A 19,725-nucleotide genomic window follows, 5' to 3' on the forward strand; every position below is an offset into this window, starting at 1 on the left:
GTACATGTTCTATTTTTTTGATCCTGTGTACTACACGTCTCCAGAACAGTGATCCTATATGTGTCTATGATCCACACAGTTCCAGAGTGCTGCCTGTTTGGATGATGATGATTATGATAAACCATAACCTTATACCCCTTGTTTCCTTCCTGTCTATCTCCAGGTCTTCCAGAACAGTATTACAGTCTGACGTGGTTCCTGAGCCCCATTCTGGGTCTGATCTTCACACCTCTGATTGGCTCAGCCAGCGATCGCTGCACCCTGAAATGGGGCCGGCGACGCCCTTTCATCCTGGCCCTGTGTGTGGGGGTGTTGTTTGGAGTTGCACTCTTCCTCAACGGGTCACTCATAGGTGAGACTGGGAGTTGGGGGGCGGCAGGAGAAAGGTGAGACGAGGCCTGTAGAAAGAGCTGCTGTGTACTCCACCAGGAATTCAATAACCGACATTGTTACTACATTGTTACATTGTCACTATAGGTTAAGGTCAAAAGTTTAACCAATTGATCGTTAAAACATAAATGATTGATCAAATCTATTCAGTTGGGCAGCTTGTCAGTTTAGAGAAGTTAGGTTATTATATTCAACCATCCTCAGCTGCATTTGCTGTTTTTACCCAATTGTGTTGAGATGAAAGGCCTCACTTTACAGGAGCCCTGGCAGTCACCTGCTGGAGCAGAGGACGCGACGTCATCTGAGACCCCGCTACACAGCCACATCCTCTATTCGGGACAGGAATTCACACTAACCCTATAGACTTCGGGAGTTGAAAAACATGACAGGCACACACCCACCCACACATACACACCAACTGAGATACAATACAATACCTTCTAAACCCATCTCAAATTAACCGTCAAGTCCTATCTGTCAGTTTAAACCCTTGTTGCCTGTGTGTGTGACAGGAAAGTGATTGAGTTCACAGAATAGGCTAATGACATCCTCTGTTATCCGTGATGTCATCCAGTCAGCCGGCCAGTCAATCTTTTAGCCTCACCTAATAAGCAGTCTTCTGAAGTGTGAGTTGTGATATGAAGCATATTGAATTGAAAATGATCTCTGGCTGTGTCTCACTAATGTGGTTCTCCTGAGTAGAAACCAGAGTAAAAAGAGAGCCTGCTTCTATAACGTCAAGTGTTCTAATGCAACACACACACATCAAGTTCCACTTCTATCAGTAGTTTCACATCCTACATTAACCTACTGGCTCCTCATTGTCATTATCAGTGGAAGTGATCCTAAGTGCCACTATCTGTGCAGGCGGAAGAGGGAGAGAGAAGGGTTCCAGTTTGCTACGTGCTTGAAAGGCACAGCAGAAGGGAAGATCAATAGATATCCCGTAGAGTTGATTTTCTGCCGGCTTCAGGATAGTCAACCAATTAGTCCTGAAGAGTCTGGTAGTCGTGGAAGGGAGCAGTGCCCTCACTATAGCCCTACCAGAGCGGCTATTTATGCGTCATCACCCCCAGCTCAGGTCTCAGTGCTGTGGGTCATAGGCTACAGACTCCGGTGTACGCTGACCTGCTGGGCCGAATGGTGTGTGTGAACCCTGTCAGTCTCTGTGACATGGGAAAGGACTAGGAACCAGTTCACAGGGAAACGTTTCCTGTTGTGCCCCCTTTCTTACCTTTCATTGCCTATCTGGAGCCGCTTCCTGTCTCCAGCGCTAGCACGCTGCTCGTCGGTCCGTCAGCCACTCAATTGTCAGGAAGAAAGTCTTTGCTTACTACATACACACTGACTGACTACACACAGACTCAGACAGTACAGACTTCAGTACTACACCTCTTTTTTCCCTTCAACTTTTACACTTCTCTTCCTCTGTGGTCGTTGTTAATTGGCTAAATATTTTCCAAAGAGCATTGTCCCTTTAATGAGAAAGTTGGAATAATGACTTGTTTGTTGTTGTGTCCTGGCAATGGGGAGTTCCTCTGGGCTCAATGTTATGATGGAAGTAGTAAATGGGAGTTTACAACTAAGAGTTTAGATTCCCAGTGAAATAATTCACAGTAGGCCAGATTTGCAATGACACTAATGACACTTACATTACAGGGACAATGTTTTACACCAGTGAAGCACAACGTTTCTGGCTAGTGTTCATTTTTATAGGATATTTTGATAAATTAGATTCACGCGTGCCGCTTGTACTGATAACTCTGCATTGGAGTGAACCAGGGTAGGAGTCTCTTTAAATAGTATACACTGACGAGGTATCCTATTATCGCTGTTGGATGAAAACCTCTTATTTACAAAACAGAAACTTTTCAGGAAATTAAGAAAAAACACTTGCCATATTTTACCGTTAACGAACATACCATTTTCAAAAGTTCAGGAGCTATTTTGAAAAAAAAAAATTGGTTCTAGTCATGAAATGTTAAGGGGGTTACTGCTTTCAATACAGCTGTGTTCTCATAGTTGTAGAGCTGCAAAGTAACTAGGATGGATATAGCTTATCAATATGTATACTGGATTGGCAGGATGTGGTGGTCTCTGTGGCGAACTTTCTGTCTGTGAATTAGGCCTATGGTTTTCTGAAGGTTTTGTACCAGCTAGGATACTAACTCTGTCTCTGGTTGTGTTCCAGGACTTGCCGTTGGCGACGTGCCAAATAACCAGCCCATAGGGATTGTTCTGACGGTGCTCGGTGTAGTAGTGCTGGACTTCAGTGCAGACGCAACAGAGGGTCCCATAAGGGCCTACCTACTAGATGTGGCAGACACTGAAGAACAAGACATGGCCCTCAACATCCACGCCTTCTCCTCTGGTACAGCACACGTCTTAGTAGCACTCACCTTGTATTTCAGGATGTTTCCATGCCCATACCTTTGTCTGCGATGTCTGTGAAAGTTTTAAGAAATTGAATATTCTCAAACAGGAAATTCAGCTAAAATTCAGATCCATGCTATGTTGTGTTATTAGAGATGCTAATTGTGTGTTTGTGTATTTTGCATGTGTGTGCCTGGGCCAGGTTGTGGGGGAGCGGTGGGCTACGCGCTAGGCGGTCTGGACTGGACCCACACATTCCTGGGCTCAATCTTCAAGTCCCAGGAGCAGATCCTCTTCTTCTTTGCCGCGATCTTGTTCACTATCTCTGTGGCGCTGCATCTGTTCAGCATTGAAGAGCAGCGGTACAGCCCCCAGCAGGACCGGCTGGACGAGGAGGCCGACGCCGCTTCTTCCACGGCCCACAAGGACAACTGCTCCCCAGGGAAGCTTCATGGCCACAACACCCCCCACATGGAGCTCATCGGAGAGGACGACATCTACGACCCTTGTGATCGTTACGACCGTTATGAGTTCTACAGGGATGGTGATGGGGAAGAGGATGGGCGCTCATTGCACGACATGGACATGGACTTCCTGGATGTGGAGATGGTGAGGTCCAAGTCCGACTCAGTGCTGCAAATGGCCGACGCCACACTGGATCACCTGGACCACGACGCTCTGTCCCTGCTTCACATCGAGCCCTCCATCTTTGCTGACCGCCTGTCGTCCTACCACGGCTCTCCACCACGCCGCAGGAGCAGCACAGGCAGCCAGGACCTCCTCAGAACCTCAAAAAAGATCTGCCGGCTGTCCCAGTTCCTGCAGGAGCAGGACCGCGACGGGGAAGAGGCGCTTCTCAACAACCAGCTCAACGAGCAGAAGACGCCAAATGGCCGGGCGCATGCCAACGGCTTGGGCCAGGGCGCCAACGGGCATGCCCACATGGTCATGAAGAACTCGGCCAGCACAAATGCTTCCATGCGGCACCGCCGACACATCTTCTACCGCCAGCCGTCCTGCACCTTCTCCTACTACGGCCGCGTGGGCTCCCACCGCTACCGCTACCGGCGAGCCAACGCCGCGCTGCTCATCAAGCCCTCGCGCAGCTTGAACGACATCTACGAGGTGCAGCGGAGACAGAAGAGGAGACAGCAGAACCCCAGAGCGCGACACCAGTCAGGCAACACCAACTCCAGCGGGGACACAGAGAGTGAGGAGGGGGAGACTGAGACCACGGTCAGGCTGCTGTGGCTGTCCATGCTGAAGATGCCTCCAGAGCTGATGAGGCTCTGTGTCTGTCATCTCCTCACCTGGTTCTCCATCATCGCTGAGGCCGTCTTCTACACTGACTTCATGGGCCAGGTCATCTATCACGGCGACCCCACGGTAAGGCTACTGGGATGCCAAGGACCAATATGCCACGTTATTATATAGCCTGTTGTATTTATGTGGGCAAAGTATTTATTTGGACATAAATGTACATGTCTTCTGCAAATAAAAAACTATTAATCACACAAACTCAATCTCCAGTTGCCAGTTCACTCCCCACCAGATTTTTGTTGCCGACCTGGGATTTGAACCGGATACCCTCTGGTTGCTGGCCAGGCCTCTCTCTAACCTCTGGGATACCGGCCTCCCATTCTCTATCCCTAACTAAAGCTGTTGTTTTCCCTCCTCTCTCCAGGCTCTCGCTAACTCCACGGAACTGCAGAACTACCACAAAGGAGTTCAGATGGGCTGCTGGGGGCTGGTCATCTATGCCTTGACCGCTGCCTCCTGCTCAGGTCACTGACCAGTCATTGAGTAGAATAAATGGATGGAAGAATGGAAGGATGGACGAATGAACTAACTAACTAATAAACTAACAAATGAATTAAGTGACCAATGACTGAGTGCACCAACCTGGTCTCAGAGCATTTCGTTTTATTCTGTATGTAAATCTGAGACACTCCATTTACTATGATATGTTACATTTCGTATGGTAAGCGTTACAAATTTGCAAAATGTACAATATGTTACAAATTTGCAAAAACGACAGTATGTTAGGAATTTGAGCTAGGTTAGCTAGCTGGTTAACGTTAGCTAGCTGGTTAACGTTAGCTAGGCTAGGGTTAAGGTTAGGGTTAAGTTTAGGAGTTAGGTTGAAGGGTTAAGGTTAGGGGAAGGGTTAGCTAAAACACGGTAAGTAGTTGCAAATTAGCTAAAAAGTAGCTAATTAGCGCAAATGCTAAAGTTGTCCGTGATGAGATTCGAACTTGGTACCTTTGGGTTGCTCGACGTTCGCGTTATACGCCCACCCACGCTACTTTTTTTCCCTTTAAGTAACCATCTGTCTTATGTAACCATACCAAACGTAACATATCATATACTATGTTGAGTGTCCTGGATTAACTTTTACTATGTTGCGTCTAGTCTGTGAGACCAGGCTGAGCGCACAGGGCCCAGACACAGGCTTGTGTGCTCTGAGGCAGCCATAAAGTCCTTTCTCAACAATGTGCTCAGTCTGCAGCCGATGTGCTATCTGTCGCTCTGTTCGTATGCTGGACGGTTAGACTATGACAAGCCAGTGAGCTGAGATGATCTGTGCAAGTGATACAGTCACTCAATTAGTCAAAAGAAATTGTAGTGCTTTTTATAATTGGACTATTCACAAAGAACTGTACAGCAACCCAGCACCTAAACACCCAGCGTAAGTCACAAGAGGAAATCTTGACCAATTACTGGTCACTTAATCATGGTGAATGTCGTCTAGTTGAACCACAGTGTGGATAAGACTTACAGGAGTCGCCTCTCTTGTAACTAAACCAACTTTTATACGAGGCCATATGAAATCTAGGTGTCTTTGTAGGTTCAGGCCTTGGCCACTGTGCTTATGATCTGCATTGCTTGCTCTTTGTGGGTTTAGGCTAAGTATCTTTAAAGCACTTTGTGACACCTGCTGATGTAAAAAGGGCTTTATAAAATGATTTGGCCTCCCCTTGTTTATAAAGTATTATATTGTATTATTTCAGCCTTACTGCAGAAGTACCTGGACAACTTTGACCTGAGCATCAAGGTTATCTACGTCCTGGGTACGCTGGGCTTCTCCATCGGTACGGCCGTCATGGCCATCTTCCCCAACGTCTATGTCTCCATGGTGATGATCAGCAGCATGGGCATCATCTCCATGAGCATCTCCTACTGCCCTTATGCCCTACTGGGACAATACCATGAGATGAAAGAGGTAAGGATCTATACTAGTTAGTACTCCTGGGACAATACCATGAGATGAAAGTGACACACTGATATAACAGGTTAGTTAGTTGCACACTGATATAACTAGTTAGTTACACACTGATATAACAGGTTAGTTACTTGCACACTGATATAACTAGTTAGTTAGTTAGTTACACACTGATATAACAGGTTAGTTAGTTAGTAACACACTGAGATAACAGGTTAGCTAGTTACACACTGATATAACAGGTTAGTTAATTAGATAGTAACACACTGGTATAACAGGTTAATTACTCACTGATATAACAAGTTAGTTAGTTAGTTACACACTGATATAACAGGTTAGTTAGTTGCACACTGATATAACTAGTTAGTTACACACTGATATAACAGGTTATTTAGTTAGTAACACACTGCAATAACAGGTTAGTTAGTTAGTGACACACTGATATAACAGTTGAGTTACTTGCACACTGATATAACAGGTTAGTTAGTTGCACACTGATATAACTAGTTAGTTACACACTGATATAACGGGTTAGTTAGTTAGTAACACACTGAGATAACAGGTTAATTACACACTGATATAACAGGTTAGTTAGTTAGTAACACACTGATATAACAGGTTAATTACACACTGATATAACAGGTTAGTTAGTTAGTTAGTTAGTTAGTTAGTTAGTTAGTTAGTTAGTTAGTTAGTTAGTTAGTTACACACTGATATAACAGGTTCGTTAATTAGTTAGTTACACACTGATATAACAGGTTAGTTAGTTAGTTGCACACTGATATAACAGGTTAGTTAGTTAGTTACACACTGATGTAACAGGTTAGTTAGTTATAACTAGTTAGTTAGTTAGTTACACACTGAGATATCAGGTTAGTTAGTTAGTTAGTTACACACTGATATAACAGGTTAGTTAGTTAGTTGCACACTGATATAACAGGTTAGTTAGTTACACACTGATGTAACAGGTTAGTTAGTTATAACTAGTTAGTTAGTTAGTTACACACTGAGATATCAGGTTAGTTAGTTTCACACTAAGATAACAACATGTTAGTTAGTTGCACACTGATATAACAGGTTAGCTAGTTACACACTGATATAACAGGTTAGTTAATTAGTTAGTTTGTTAGTAACACACTGATATAACATGTTAGTTAGTTAGTAACACACTGATATAACAGGTTAGTTAGTTAGTTAGTTACACACTGATATAACAGGTTAGTTAGTAACACGCTGATAACAGGTTAGCTTGTTAGTTAGTTAGGAACACACTGATATAACAGGTTACTTAGTTAGTTACACACTATAACAGGTTAGTTAACAGATGATGTTCAGAAGAAATGCTATTCACTTTGCACACAGTGTGAATTAAAATCAGGTTAATCAAATCATTGGCAGCAATCCATACAACATTTGGCGTCAAGATTTTTTTAAACCACATGTTCCAAGATGTTGTTTAGTATACATAGGGTACGTAGTTGATGTCTCATTAGATACACTTTAAATCACATACACTAGACATTAGAGGTAACATCTGCTGAAGGACGTTATTGCAGGCCCATATCCAAGAGGACAGATTTGAAGATGCCAACAGACAGTGGTAATGTTTCATCTGCTGACTGTTATGATAACCTCCAGGCTGTATGCTGTGGTGTCAAGCCATAAAAAGATCCAGAAACGTAAACCTTTATGTCACTATGCCAAGACTAATAGAGCATTTAAAGGCCAGATTCCATCAGAACATGCCGGAACAGGTTATACAGGTTAATATCATAGCTCCATTATATACAAATCTCGGAAGAATGTTTTATCATTTATTTAACCAGGTACAAGTCAGTCAGTTAAAAAAAACGTGTATTTTACAATGACAACTTGGCAATTATTTGATACCATTTCTCTTCTCTACTGCTCTCTTCCCCCCTTTCCCCTCTCTCTTCCCTCCTTTTTCCCCTCTCTCTTCCCTCCTTTCCCCTCTCTCTTCCCTCCTTTCCCCTCTCTCTTCCCCCTTTCCCCTCTCTCTTCCCCCCTTTCCCCTCTCTCTTCCCCCCTCCTTTCCCCTCTCTCTTCCCTCCTTTCCCCTCTCTCTTCCCCCTTTCCCCACTCTCTTCCCCCCTTTCCCCACTCTCTTCCCTCCTTTCCCCTCTCTCTTCCCCCCTTTCCCCCTCTCTCTTCCCCCCTTTCCCCCTCTCTCTTCCCCCTTTCCTCCTCTCTCTTCCCCCTTTCCCCCTCCCTTCCCCCTTTCCCCCTCTCTCTTCCCCCTTTCCCCTCTCTCTTCCCCCTTTCCCCTCTCTCCTCCCTTTCCCCTCTCTTCCCCCCTTTCCCTCTCTCTAACCCCCTTTCCCCTCTTCTTCCCCCTTTCCCCTCTCTCCCCTCCTTTCCCCTCTCTCTTCCCCCTTTCCCCTCTCTCTTCCCCCTTTCCCTCTCTCTAACCCCCTTTCCCCTCTCTTCCCTCCTTTCCCCTCTCTCTTCCCCCTTTCCCCTCTCTCTTCCCTCCTTCCCCCTTTCCTCCTCTCCCAGTACATCCACCACAGCCCAGGGAACTCCAAGCGGGGCTTCGGCATCGACTGTGCCATCCTGTCATGCCAGGTGTACATCTCCCAGATCCTAGTGGCATCGGCACTGGGCGCGGCGGTGGACGCCACAGGTAGCGTGCGGGTCATCCCTATGGTGGCGTCCGGCGGCTCCTTCCTGGGTTTCCTCACCGCCTGGTTCCTGGTCATCTACCCGAGCCACGGCGATGCGGAGGCCAAGGGTGAGCAGAAAGCTTTAACAGGGCCCTCCTCTGATAACAGCGGCACAGAGAAACCCAGTGTTCTAAAACTGACCAAGAAAGGCGCCGCCACCACTACGTGTAAAGTGGAGTGCGAATCCACTCTGTGATGGAGGGGGATACTGTTACCATAGCAATGCAAACGACATCAACAAAAAATATAAATAAAAACTGACATTCCCTTTTCCGCCACCGAAGACTGTGCTGCATGGCATGGGCTTGACCGACCTGCTCTTTCTCTGAGACACATGGGCCAGGATGTTTTACAGTTTCATTTAATATGTGTCGCGGTCTCAGGACTGTGGTGTGGCGAGGAGAGGACAATCATCTCTCCCTCTCAGGGCCACCAGGAGCCGCCATCAAGGCGGTCCGACTGGATAGGACAGATCAGGGGACAATGGATACACACGCGACCGACTGTCGTTCACACGCTGAACTGGGATCTCTCGAAAAGACATGCACTTCACTCTTGCACTTCCATTCATGGGTCAAGACAAAAATAGTTTAAGAGATATTTTATTCTTCTAATAAGTGAATCATTTGAAAATACTGAAAATTGCTCTTCCTTTTGATTGAACATTTTATTTAGTTTATTTTACTCTATATATTTTTGACATGATATTGCAGAAGGACATTGTAATCACCAAATGTGGCCAGGCCCGGTATAATTGACAGGGTTGATGTTTTACTTTTTGGACTTTAAAGGTTTTTTGTGGCTTTAAGAGAAAACGGCACAGGTATAAGGAGGAGATTTCTTCTTTAGGAGAGCATCTCCAAAGTGAGGAGCGAAAGAAGGCATTGTTTGGTGAATAGTTCTCTTATTTATTTTATTTTAGCACATACTAAGTTGTCACATACTAAGACCAGTTACACTATATCTACACATAGATATCTTTATCCTCTTTAGTAATTTATACTAAGGATCCTATTTTCCACCTTTCAGTATAAATCCTTCGGAGATCACGTCCTCAAGGGCATTACCATTGACGGAGAACAGAAACACTTTAAGAAAATGCTCAAGAGAAAGAATCTCAGTGCTGTGTTGGAGTTACGAAGGAGTGCATACCAAACAAAGGAGAGAAGCTGAGGAGCGCTTTTCTGTCTCAGTGAGAAGAAACAGATTTTGCGCTTAATTTCCCTTACTACTACTTATTTTTCTTTCTCTTGTTTCAAAAGCAATGTTAATGGATTGTGTCACTCGCTGCACAATTTCAGCTGTTGTCCTTTTTTTGAGGATGTTACTAAAACTAGCTAGATGTTTGTCAAATGTGGGAGTGCGGTTAGATGGGAGGTTGGGGGAGGAGCCCCTAGGCAGAACTTAAACTGTGCAGGAATTGAAGTTGGTTCTTTTCCTACCACATAGGTCTTCTATTTTCAGTTTCTAACTGATTGAAAACGAAGTAATGGGTCTTAAAAGAAGAGTAATATCCTCTCACTTTTGTAGTCTGTTTACATTTTAGAAACCTGGTTGCTGCATGGTTTGGGCCATGTGGCGAGTTGTGCTGTGCTCGGAAGCAGCCCTAGCTAAATGCTAACCCGCCATGTTGGCTCTGCATGGCCTACATACAGTGCATTGGGAAAGTATTCAGACCCCTTCAATTTTTCCACATTTTGTTACGTTACAGCCTTATTCTAAAATGGATTAAATTGAATTTTTTCCTTATCAATCTAAATAAAATACCCCATAATGACAAAGCCGAAAACAGGTTTAGACATTTTTGAAAATGTATTAAAAATAAAAAACAGAAATACCCTATCTACATAAGTATTCAGACCCTTTGCTATGAAACTCAAAATTGAGCTCCGGTGCATCCTGTTTCCATTGATCATCATTGAGATGTTTCTACAACTTGATTGGAGTCCACCTGTGGTAAATTCAATTGATTGGACATCATTTGAAAGGCACACACTTGTCTATATAAGGTCTTACAGTTGACAGTGCATGTCAGAGCAAAAACCAAGCCATGAGGTTGAACGAATTGTCTGTAGAGCTCCGAGACAGGATTGTGTCGAGTCACTTATCTGGGGAAGGGTACCAAAGTATGTCTGCAGCATTGAAGGTCCCCAAGAACACAGTGGCCTCCATCACTCTTAAAATGGAAGGAGTCTGTAACCACCAAGACTCTTCCCAGAGCTGGTCGCCCGGCCAAACTTAGCAATTGGGGGAGAAGGGCAGTGACCCTATGGTCATTCTGACACAGAGTTCCTCTGTGGAGATGGGAGAACCTTCCAGAAGGACAACCATCTCTGCAGCACTCCACCAATCAGGCCTTTATGGTAGAGTGGCCAGATGGAAGCCACTCCTCACTAAAAGGCACATGACAGCCTGCTTGGAGTTTGCTAAAAGGCACTTAAAGGATTCTCAGGCCATGAAAAACAAGATTCTCTGGTCTGATGAAACCAAGATTGACTTCTTTGGCCTGAATGCCAAATCTCACGCCTGGTGGAAGCCTGGCACCATCCCTACAGTGAAGAATTATGGTTGAAGCATTATGCTGTGGGGATGTTTTTTTAGAGGCATGGACTGCGAGAATAGTCAGGATCGAGGGAAAGACGAGCGGAGCAAAGTACAGCGAGATCCTTGATGAAAATCTGCTCCAGAGCCTCAGACTGGGGCGAAGGTTCACCTTCCAACAGGACAACGACCCTAAGCACACAGCCAAGACAATGCAGGGGTGGCTTTGGGACAAGTCTCTGAATGTCCTTAAGTAGCCAGAGCACGGACTTGAACCCGATTGAACATCCCAGGAGAGACCTGAAAATAGCTGTGCAGCAACGCTTCCAATCCAACCTGACAGAGCTTGAGAGGATCTGTAGAGAAGAATGGGAGAAACTCACCAAATACAGGCGTGCCAAGCTTGTAGCATCATACACAAGAAGACTTGAGGCTGTAATCGATATCAAAGGTGCTTCAACAAAGTACTGAGTAAAAGTTCTGAATACTTATGTAAACGTGATATTTCCAGGGGGGGGTTTATACATTTGCAAAAATGCTTTGTCATTGTTGGGTGTTGTGTGTAGATTGATGAGTGTAACAACAACATGTAGAAAAAGGGGTCAGAATACTTTCCAAATGCACTGTGTACCCTGAGCTGGAATGGGGCCTCAGTTTCATTCTTCTATACAAGACATGGTGGGCTGAGGGTGGAAGCAAGTGGAGGAAGTAGAGCTCCACTGTAAAACTCATTGTGGTTAAATGTCCAGCTGGTGTGTCTGTTGCGTTGAGCGTATATGCTGGTTATGGCTTTACAGGTCCATGTGTCTCTGCTGTGACAGGTCCCAGGAGGTTTAACCAGAGCCTTCTTAGGGCTCTCTAGAGCTGGGACGACCCAGAAACTATCCAGGTGAGCTGTGTTTCTACAGGAATACTTACCGTATACGATATATGGCTTCCCTCTACTACGTGTTTATTATATTAGACAGTTAGAGTACATCACTCTGTCGTCTCTTGTTTAGGATACATGTTAATCCATAGAGGTAGATTTGTGCAAGTGTAATTTAACCTTTATTAATAAGTGTAAAACTGAAAAACAATAAGCTGACATCTTTTCAGTGTCGAGGAGATTTATACCAAACTTGAAGTGAAAACAAACGGAGCATCAAGTTTTTTGACAAATCTGTCAATCGTTGCAATAATGTTTTCTGCCTCCGTAAGAAAGGGTGGAAGTGTTAAGACTGGGGTCAGGTGAACTTTTAGACTGCCTGGGTGGATGTAGCCTATGTGTATCATAGTTATATGAAAAAGAAAAACAACAACCATGTACTCGTAGCTAAAGAAGCATAGTATTGGTTTGGTTTTTAAGAGAACCACACCTTGTTGAATACTTGAAGTGCAACTTGAGTGTTTCTAAGATACAAGGAAGTGTATGCAAGTTTTCCTGAACCTCTTGCCGTTGACTCTAGAATGTTAAGATAGTGGCCTACGTTGAAAGGCCTGCTGGGAGTTGGAGTTTCCTTGATTCCATCAGGTGACAATGAAAAAGTAATGAATGTAAAATCTTTGTTGTTTTGTGATGGGTAGAGGGTCTGACATTGCACAGAACTTGCACATACAAAGTTTGAAGAAAAAAAAAGAATAATCTTGCAAAAGAAAAAAAATCTAAACTGTGGATATTTATTTTTAGATATTTTCTCGTTAAATGGACACTTTCACTTTATTTAAAGATATACAAATAAAGAGAGATATTTACAGTTGTAACAAATGCAAGAGAGGCATGTTACAGTAATCAGAGGACTGGAATGTGTTTGAAACACATGGGTGTGTGCGAATGAGTGTGTGTGTGCGTGTTAGATTTCAATCTCACCTCAGTTTTTCCTGTTCCTACGTCTCCACAATCATCTGGTTTACAATTCACTTTACTTTCAAAGCTTGAGGTCGCGCTGCATTACCAACATTTAATTGTACATATTTTTACACAGAAATATCTTTGAATACGTATAGGCCTAGTTCTTAAGATCAATTTCCCTGTTGTTGCTTTTGATTGGAATATGCTATTATTCATCTCTCATTATGTTAAAGATACCTTTTATAAGATCATCTGATTTTAGGACAATGTGAGTTGCATATACGTATTTTTTTCTGTTAATGAAATTAATCATGGATGTTACTTTAGATTTAGTAATAGGGAAAACAGAGTATTTGCAGTGTACTATATACCTTGTCATGAAAGTTGTAAATATTATTTTAGTTGATTTTGCTGCTATAAAAAAGCTGATTATTTGTATTAGTTTTTTTTAAGTACTATATACGTTGTGTAAATATGCTTGAGCCTTCATATGTAGAAGTATGGAAGAACACTGTATTGAATGCACCTTTAAAAAAACTCTTAATAACCAAAGAGCTTCTGTCTCATTATTATTAAACTACACTTTCATACATGGCATTTTGAAGACTAACTATTAGATATGTATCTACACACATATTGATAAACTGCATCACCAGCATCTCTGAAAAACTGTACAAGCGTAATATAAAGTCACGTTATAGAGGGTGGTTTGTTTTTAGGTCAACATGAGTAAGTCCGAAGGTCTTGTAGAGGAAGAAGCGGACACAACAGCTATCAGTGCAGTAGACGGACAAATGAAGCGACTCAACAACATCATTTATCAGGGGATATCAAATGAATACAAAATGGGAGAGGGAATAGTGACACCACCACACCATATTCCAGTCCCACAATACTAAAGTCTTAGTCACTTAAGGGCCCATCACTGAGGTCAAACCACAGGTCAATCCCACTGATAGATAGGCAAAGTGAGCTAACCACAGCTTCTTCTTTCAATTAAAGCCACGCTCTGTAAGAGCATGTTTGCTTCTGATAAGGTGAAACAGTTGTTGTCATAGGCTACATTAGTTGTATATAATGTCTGATATGCCACGGCTGTCAGTACATTAGTTGTATATAATGTCTGATATGCCACGGCTGTCAGTCAATCAGCATTCAGATCTTGAACCACCCAATTTATAATACTTCTTGAACCAATGGGTATATTTGCTAAACATTTTTTACTGGAAATCTACCAGACTGCAATACTATGACTTGGACATAAAATCATATCTACCATACATAATGTACACGACACCTTGAGGACAAGAATGTCCACTTGTCTGTGAATGTTGTCAACAGTCCCTTATACAAGGCTGCCACCTTGTGGTGATGGATACTATGTGGTGGATACTATTCTGTATTTCATTAGTTTTTCTTGCAGCTGGATGGTCGAGTTGAACTGCATAGCAACCAGCAGTCCTATACATTATTATTATAGTCATCTTAATTGTAACATATGATTGTAGTTGTAGCCTACAATAGAACTCAATTGAATCGCAATACATTTTTAACACGTTTGATTTCAATTAGTTGTCTGTCAGCATACATAGGCTATTACTCCTGAATCAAATTTAAATCTGTGTAGGCTATTAGCTGCCTTTTTACCAGGAAGTTGTATGGAGCCAGCAACCGATAGTGGTCATACAGAAGCAGGCATTTACATTCCTCAATTTGATATGGAGATATGTCAAAGACTAACAGATGAACTCTCAGTATACTCTGTTGAACTGTTGCCAATAGTAGCTGCCTGTGTAGTAGTGTGACTCTGTTTGGTTCTTTATTCATTTTGTCTGTGAACTGTGATTAACACACTCCAGTACGTTAGGTGGCGGCATGCAGCTGTAACGTTTGTTTGCGGACTGCCAAATTATCGAAGAAGAAGAACCAGCACCAGCAAGCGGTGGTACTTTTGCTTCACTTGAGCAAGTGATGGGAAGTTCGGGTCTTTTTACTGACTCAGATCTTTTCGACTTGTTCAGTAAAAATAACGAATCATTAGACTAATTTTGTTAATTTGAGTCAGTAATGCCCAGAGCACACATGGCCACCTACCGTCAAACAAGGAACTGAAAACTCGAAAGAGTCATGAGATTATTGGAGCTGTTGTAACGGCGTTCTTCGTTTGTAGAAAGAGAGTCGGACCGAAATGCAGCGTGGTGGTTAATCATGTCTTTAATGAAGAAAAACGGAACGATACATGAAATAACTAATAAATACAAAAACAACAAACGGAACGTGAAACCTATTACAGCCTATCTGGTGAACACTACACAGAGACAGGAACAATCACCCACGAAATACAAAGTGAAACCCAGGCTACCTAAATACGGTTCCCCATCAGAGACAACAAGAAACACCTGACTGATTGAGAACCGCCTCAGGCAGCCAAGCCTATACTAGACACACCCCTAATCAACCACAATCCCAATGTCTACAAAAACCCCAATACGACAATACAATAACCCCATGTCACACCCTGGCCTGAACAAATAATTAAAGAAAACACAAAATACTAAGACCAAGGCGTGACAGCTGTCATTTGTGACCCTGGGTCTCGACTCCGCCCTGTGCAACTGGGTCCTGGACTTCCTGACTGATGGGCTATCCCCCAGGTGGTGAGGGTAGGAAACAACATCTCCACCCCACTGATCCTCAACACTGGAGCCCCACAAGGGTGCGTTCTCAGCCCTCTCATGTACTCCCTATTCACCCATGACTGCGTGGCCATGCATGCCTCCAACTCAATCATCAAGTTTGCAGACGACACTACAGTGGTAGGCTTGATTACCAACAACGACGAGACGGCCTACAGGGAGGAGGTGAGGGCCCTCGGAGTGTGGTGTCAGGAAAATAACCTCACATTCTGCGTCAACAAAACAAAGGAGATGATCATGGACTTCAGGAAACAGCAGAGGGAGCACCCCCTTATCCACATCGACGAGACAGTAGTGGAGAAGGTGGAAAGTTTTAAGTTCCTCGGCGTACACATCACGGACAAACTGGCCCACCCACACAGACAGCGTGGTGAAGAAGGTGCAACATTGCTTCTTCAACCTCAAGAGGCTGAAGAAATTTGGCTTGTCACCAAAATCACTCTCAAATGTTTACAGATGCACAATCGCGAGCATCCTGTCGGGCTGTATCACCGCCTGGTACGGCAACTGCTCCGCCCACAACCACAAGGCTCTCCAGAGGGTAGTGAGGTCTGCACAACACATCACCGGGGGCAAACTACCTGCCCTCCAGGACACCAACACCACCCGATGTCACAGGAAGGCCATAAAGATCATCAAGGACAACAACCATCCGAGCCACTGCCTGTTCACCCCGCTAATATCCAGAAGGCGAGGTCAGTACAGTGCATCAAAGCTGGGACCGAGAGACTGAAAAACAGCTTCTTTCTCAAGGCCATCAGACTGTTAAACAGACATCACTAACATTGAGTGGCTGCTGCCAACATACTGACTGTAATGAGTTTCCTCCTCTTCTTCCGAAGAGGAGAGGCGAAACGGATCAGAGGACCAATACGCGGCGTGGTAATTTTCCATGGTACTTTTTTAATGCTTTAAGGTACACATGAACAAACTAACAAAAACAAGAAATGTGAAAACTCAAAAACAGTCCTATCTGGTGCACACACAGAGACAGGAACAATCACCCACAAACACACAGTGAAACTCAGGCCACCTAAGTATGATTCTCAATCAGAGACAACTAATGACACCTGCCTCTGATTGAGAACCATACTAGGCCGAAACATAGAAATTCCCAAAACCTAGACAAACAAACATAGACTGCCCACCCAACTCACGCCCTGACCATACTAACTAAATACAAAACACAGAAAATAAAGGTCAGAACGTGACACTGACTCAAATCTCTAGCCACTTTAATAATAAAAAATTGGATGTAATAAATGTATCACAAGTCACTTTAAACAATGCCACTTTCTAAAATGTTTACAGACCCTACACTACTCATCTCATATTTATATACTGTACTCTATACCATCTACTGCATCTTGCCTATGCCGTTCGGCCATCGCTCATCCATATATTTTTATGTACATATTCTTACTCATTCCTTTACACTTGTGTGTATAAGGTCGTTGTTGTGAAATTTTTAGATTACTTGTTAGATATTACTGCACAGTCGGAACTAGAAGCACAAGCATTTTGCTACTATGTACATATAAATATATGGATGAGCAATGACCGAGCTGCATGGGCAAGATGGAATAGATGGTATAAAATACAATATACATATGGGATGAGTAATGCAAGATATGTAAACATCATTATTAAAGTGGCATTAATAATAAAGTGTTAGTGGCCAATGATTTCAAGTCTGTATGTCGGCAGCAGCCTCTTTGTGTTAGTGATGGCTGTTTCAATCAAATCAAGTTCTATTGGTCACATACACATGGTTAGCAGATGTTAATGCGAGTTTAGCAAAATGCTTGTGCTTCTAGTTCCGACCATGCAGTAATATCTAACAAGTAATCTAACAATTTCACAACAACAACCTTATACACACAAGTGTAAAGGAATGAGTAAGAATATGTACATAAAAATATATGGATGAGCGATGGCCGAACGGCATAGGTGTAATGTGGGGTGTGTAAACATTATATTAAGTGGCATAGTTTAAAGTTTAAAGTGACTTGTGATACATTTATTACATCCAATTTTTTATTATTGAAGTGGCTAGAGATTTGAATCAGTATGTTGGCAGCAGCCACTCAATGTTAGAGATGGCTGTTTAACAGTCTGATGGCCTTGAGATGGAAGCTGTTTTTCAGTCTCTCTGTCCCAGCTTTGATGCATCTGTACTGACCTCAACTACTGGGCGGCACTAGGTAGCCTAGTGGTTAGAGCGTTGGGCTAGTAAATCAAATCAAATCAAATCCAATTTTATTTGTCACATACACATGGTTAACAGATGTTAATGCGAGTGTAGCGAAATGCTTGTGCTTCTAGTTCCGACAATGCAGATATAACCAACAAGTAATCTAACTAACAATTCCAAACCTACTGTCTTATACACAGTGTAAGGGGATAAAGAATATGTACATAAGGATATATGAATGAGTGATGGTACAGAGCAGCATAGGCAAGATACAGTAGATGGTATCGAGTACAGTATATACATATGAGATGAGTATGTAAACAAAGTGGCATAGTTAAAGTGGCTAGTGATACATGTATTACATAAGGATGCAGTCGATGATATAGAGTACAGTATATACGTATGCATATGAGATGAATACACTATACACTAGAGCAAACTAGAATGCTATTTGGCCCTACACAGAGAGTACACAGCGGCAGAATACCTGACCACTGTGACTGACCCAAAATTAAGGAAAGCTTTGACTATGTACAGACTCAGTGAGCATAGCCTTGCTATTGAGAAAGGCCGCCGTAGGCAGACATGGCTCTCAAGAGAAGACAGGCTATGTGCTCACTGCCCACAAAATGAGGTGGAAACTGAGCTGCACTTCCTAACCTCCTGCCCAATGTATGACCATATTAGAGATACATATTTCCCCCAGATCACACAGATCCACAAAGAATTCGAAAACAAATCCAATTTTGAAAAACTCCCATATCTACTGGGTGAAATTCCACAGTGTGCCATCACAGCAGCAAGATTTGTGACCTTTTGCCACGAGAAGAGGGCAACCAGTGAAGAACAAACACCATTGTAAATACAACCCATATTTATGCTTATTTATTTTATCTTGTGTCCTTTAACTATTTGTACATTGTATATATATATATATATATATATATATATATATATATATATATATATATATATATATATATATATATATATATATATATAATATGACATTTGTAATGTCTTTACTGTTTTGAAACTTCTGTATGTGTAATGTTTACTGTTCATTTTTGTTGTTTTTCACCTTATATATTCACTTTGTATGTTGTCTACCTCACTTGCTTTGGCAATGTTAACACGTGTTTCCCATGCCAATAAAGCCCTTGAATTGAATTGAATTGAATAATGTAGGGTAAGTAACATTATATAAGGTAGCATTGTTTAAAGTGGCTAGTGATATATTTACATAATTTCCCATCAATTCCCATTATTAAAGTGGCTGGAGTTGGGTCAGTGTCAATGACAGTGTGTTGGCAGCAGCCACTCAATGTTAGTGGTGGCTGTTTAACAGTCTGATGACCTTGAGATAGAAGCTGTTTTTCAGTCTCTCGGTCCCAGCTTTGATGCACCTGTACTGACCTCGCCTTCTGGATGATAGCGGGGTGAACAGGCAGTGGCTCGGGTGGTTGATGTCCTTGATGATCTTTATGGCCTTCCTGTAGCATCGGGTGGTGTAGGTGTCCTGGAGGGCAGGTAGTTTGCCCCCGGTGATGCGTTGTGCAGACCTCACTACCCTCTGGAGAGCCTTACGGTTGTGGGCGGAGCAGTTGCCGTACCAGGCGGTGATACAGCCCGCCAGGATGCTCTCGATTGTGCATCTGTAGAAGTTTGTGAGTGCTTTTGGTGACAAGCCGAATTTCTTCAGCCTCCTGAGGTTGAAGAGGCGCTGCTGAGCCTACTTCACGATGCTGTCTGTGTGAGTGGACCAATTCAGTTTGTCTGTGATGTGTATGCCG

General features: G+C 43.1%; 1 protein-coding gene across 1 annotated transcript in view; it reads left to right on the forward strand.

The window, feature by feature from the left end:
• Nucleotides 1-13,594, forward strand: part of LOC118397980 (solute carrier family 45 member 4) — an 84,795-nt gene extending 71,201 nt beyond the window's left edge. Inside the window, exons 4-9 of the mRNA XM_035792864.2 lie at nt 164-352; nt 2,582-2,761; nt 2,966-4,149; nt 4,448-4,547; nt 5,775-5,986; nt 8,504-13,594. Coding sequence (XP_035648757.1) covers nt 164-352; nt 2,582-2,761; nt 2,966-4,149; nt 4,448-4,547; nt 5,775-5,986; nt 8,504-8,866 — 2,228 coding nt within the window. The 3' untranslated portion in view covers nt 8,867-13,594. The remainder of the gene's footprint in view (nt 1-163; nt 353-2,581; nt 2,762-2,965; nt 4,150-4,447; nt 4,548-5,774; nt 5,987-8,503) is intronic.
• Nucleotides 13,595-19,725: the final 6,131 nt, after the last annotated feature.

The sequence above is a fragment of the Oncorhynchus keta genome, chromosome 19 (genome assembly GCF_023373465.1).
Source record: "Oncorhynchus keta strain PuntledgeMale-10-30-2019 chromosome 19, Oket_V2, whole genome shotgun sequence".
NCBI lineage: Eukaryota > Metazoa > Chordata > Actinopteri > Salmoniformes > Salmonidae > Oncorhynchus > Oncorhynchus keta.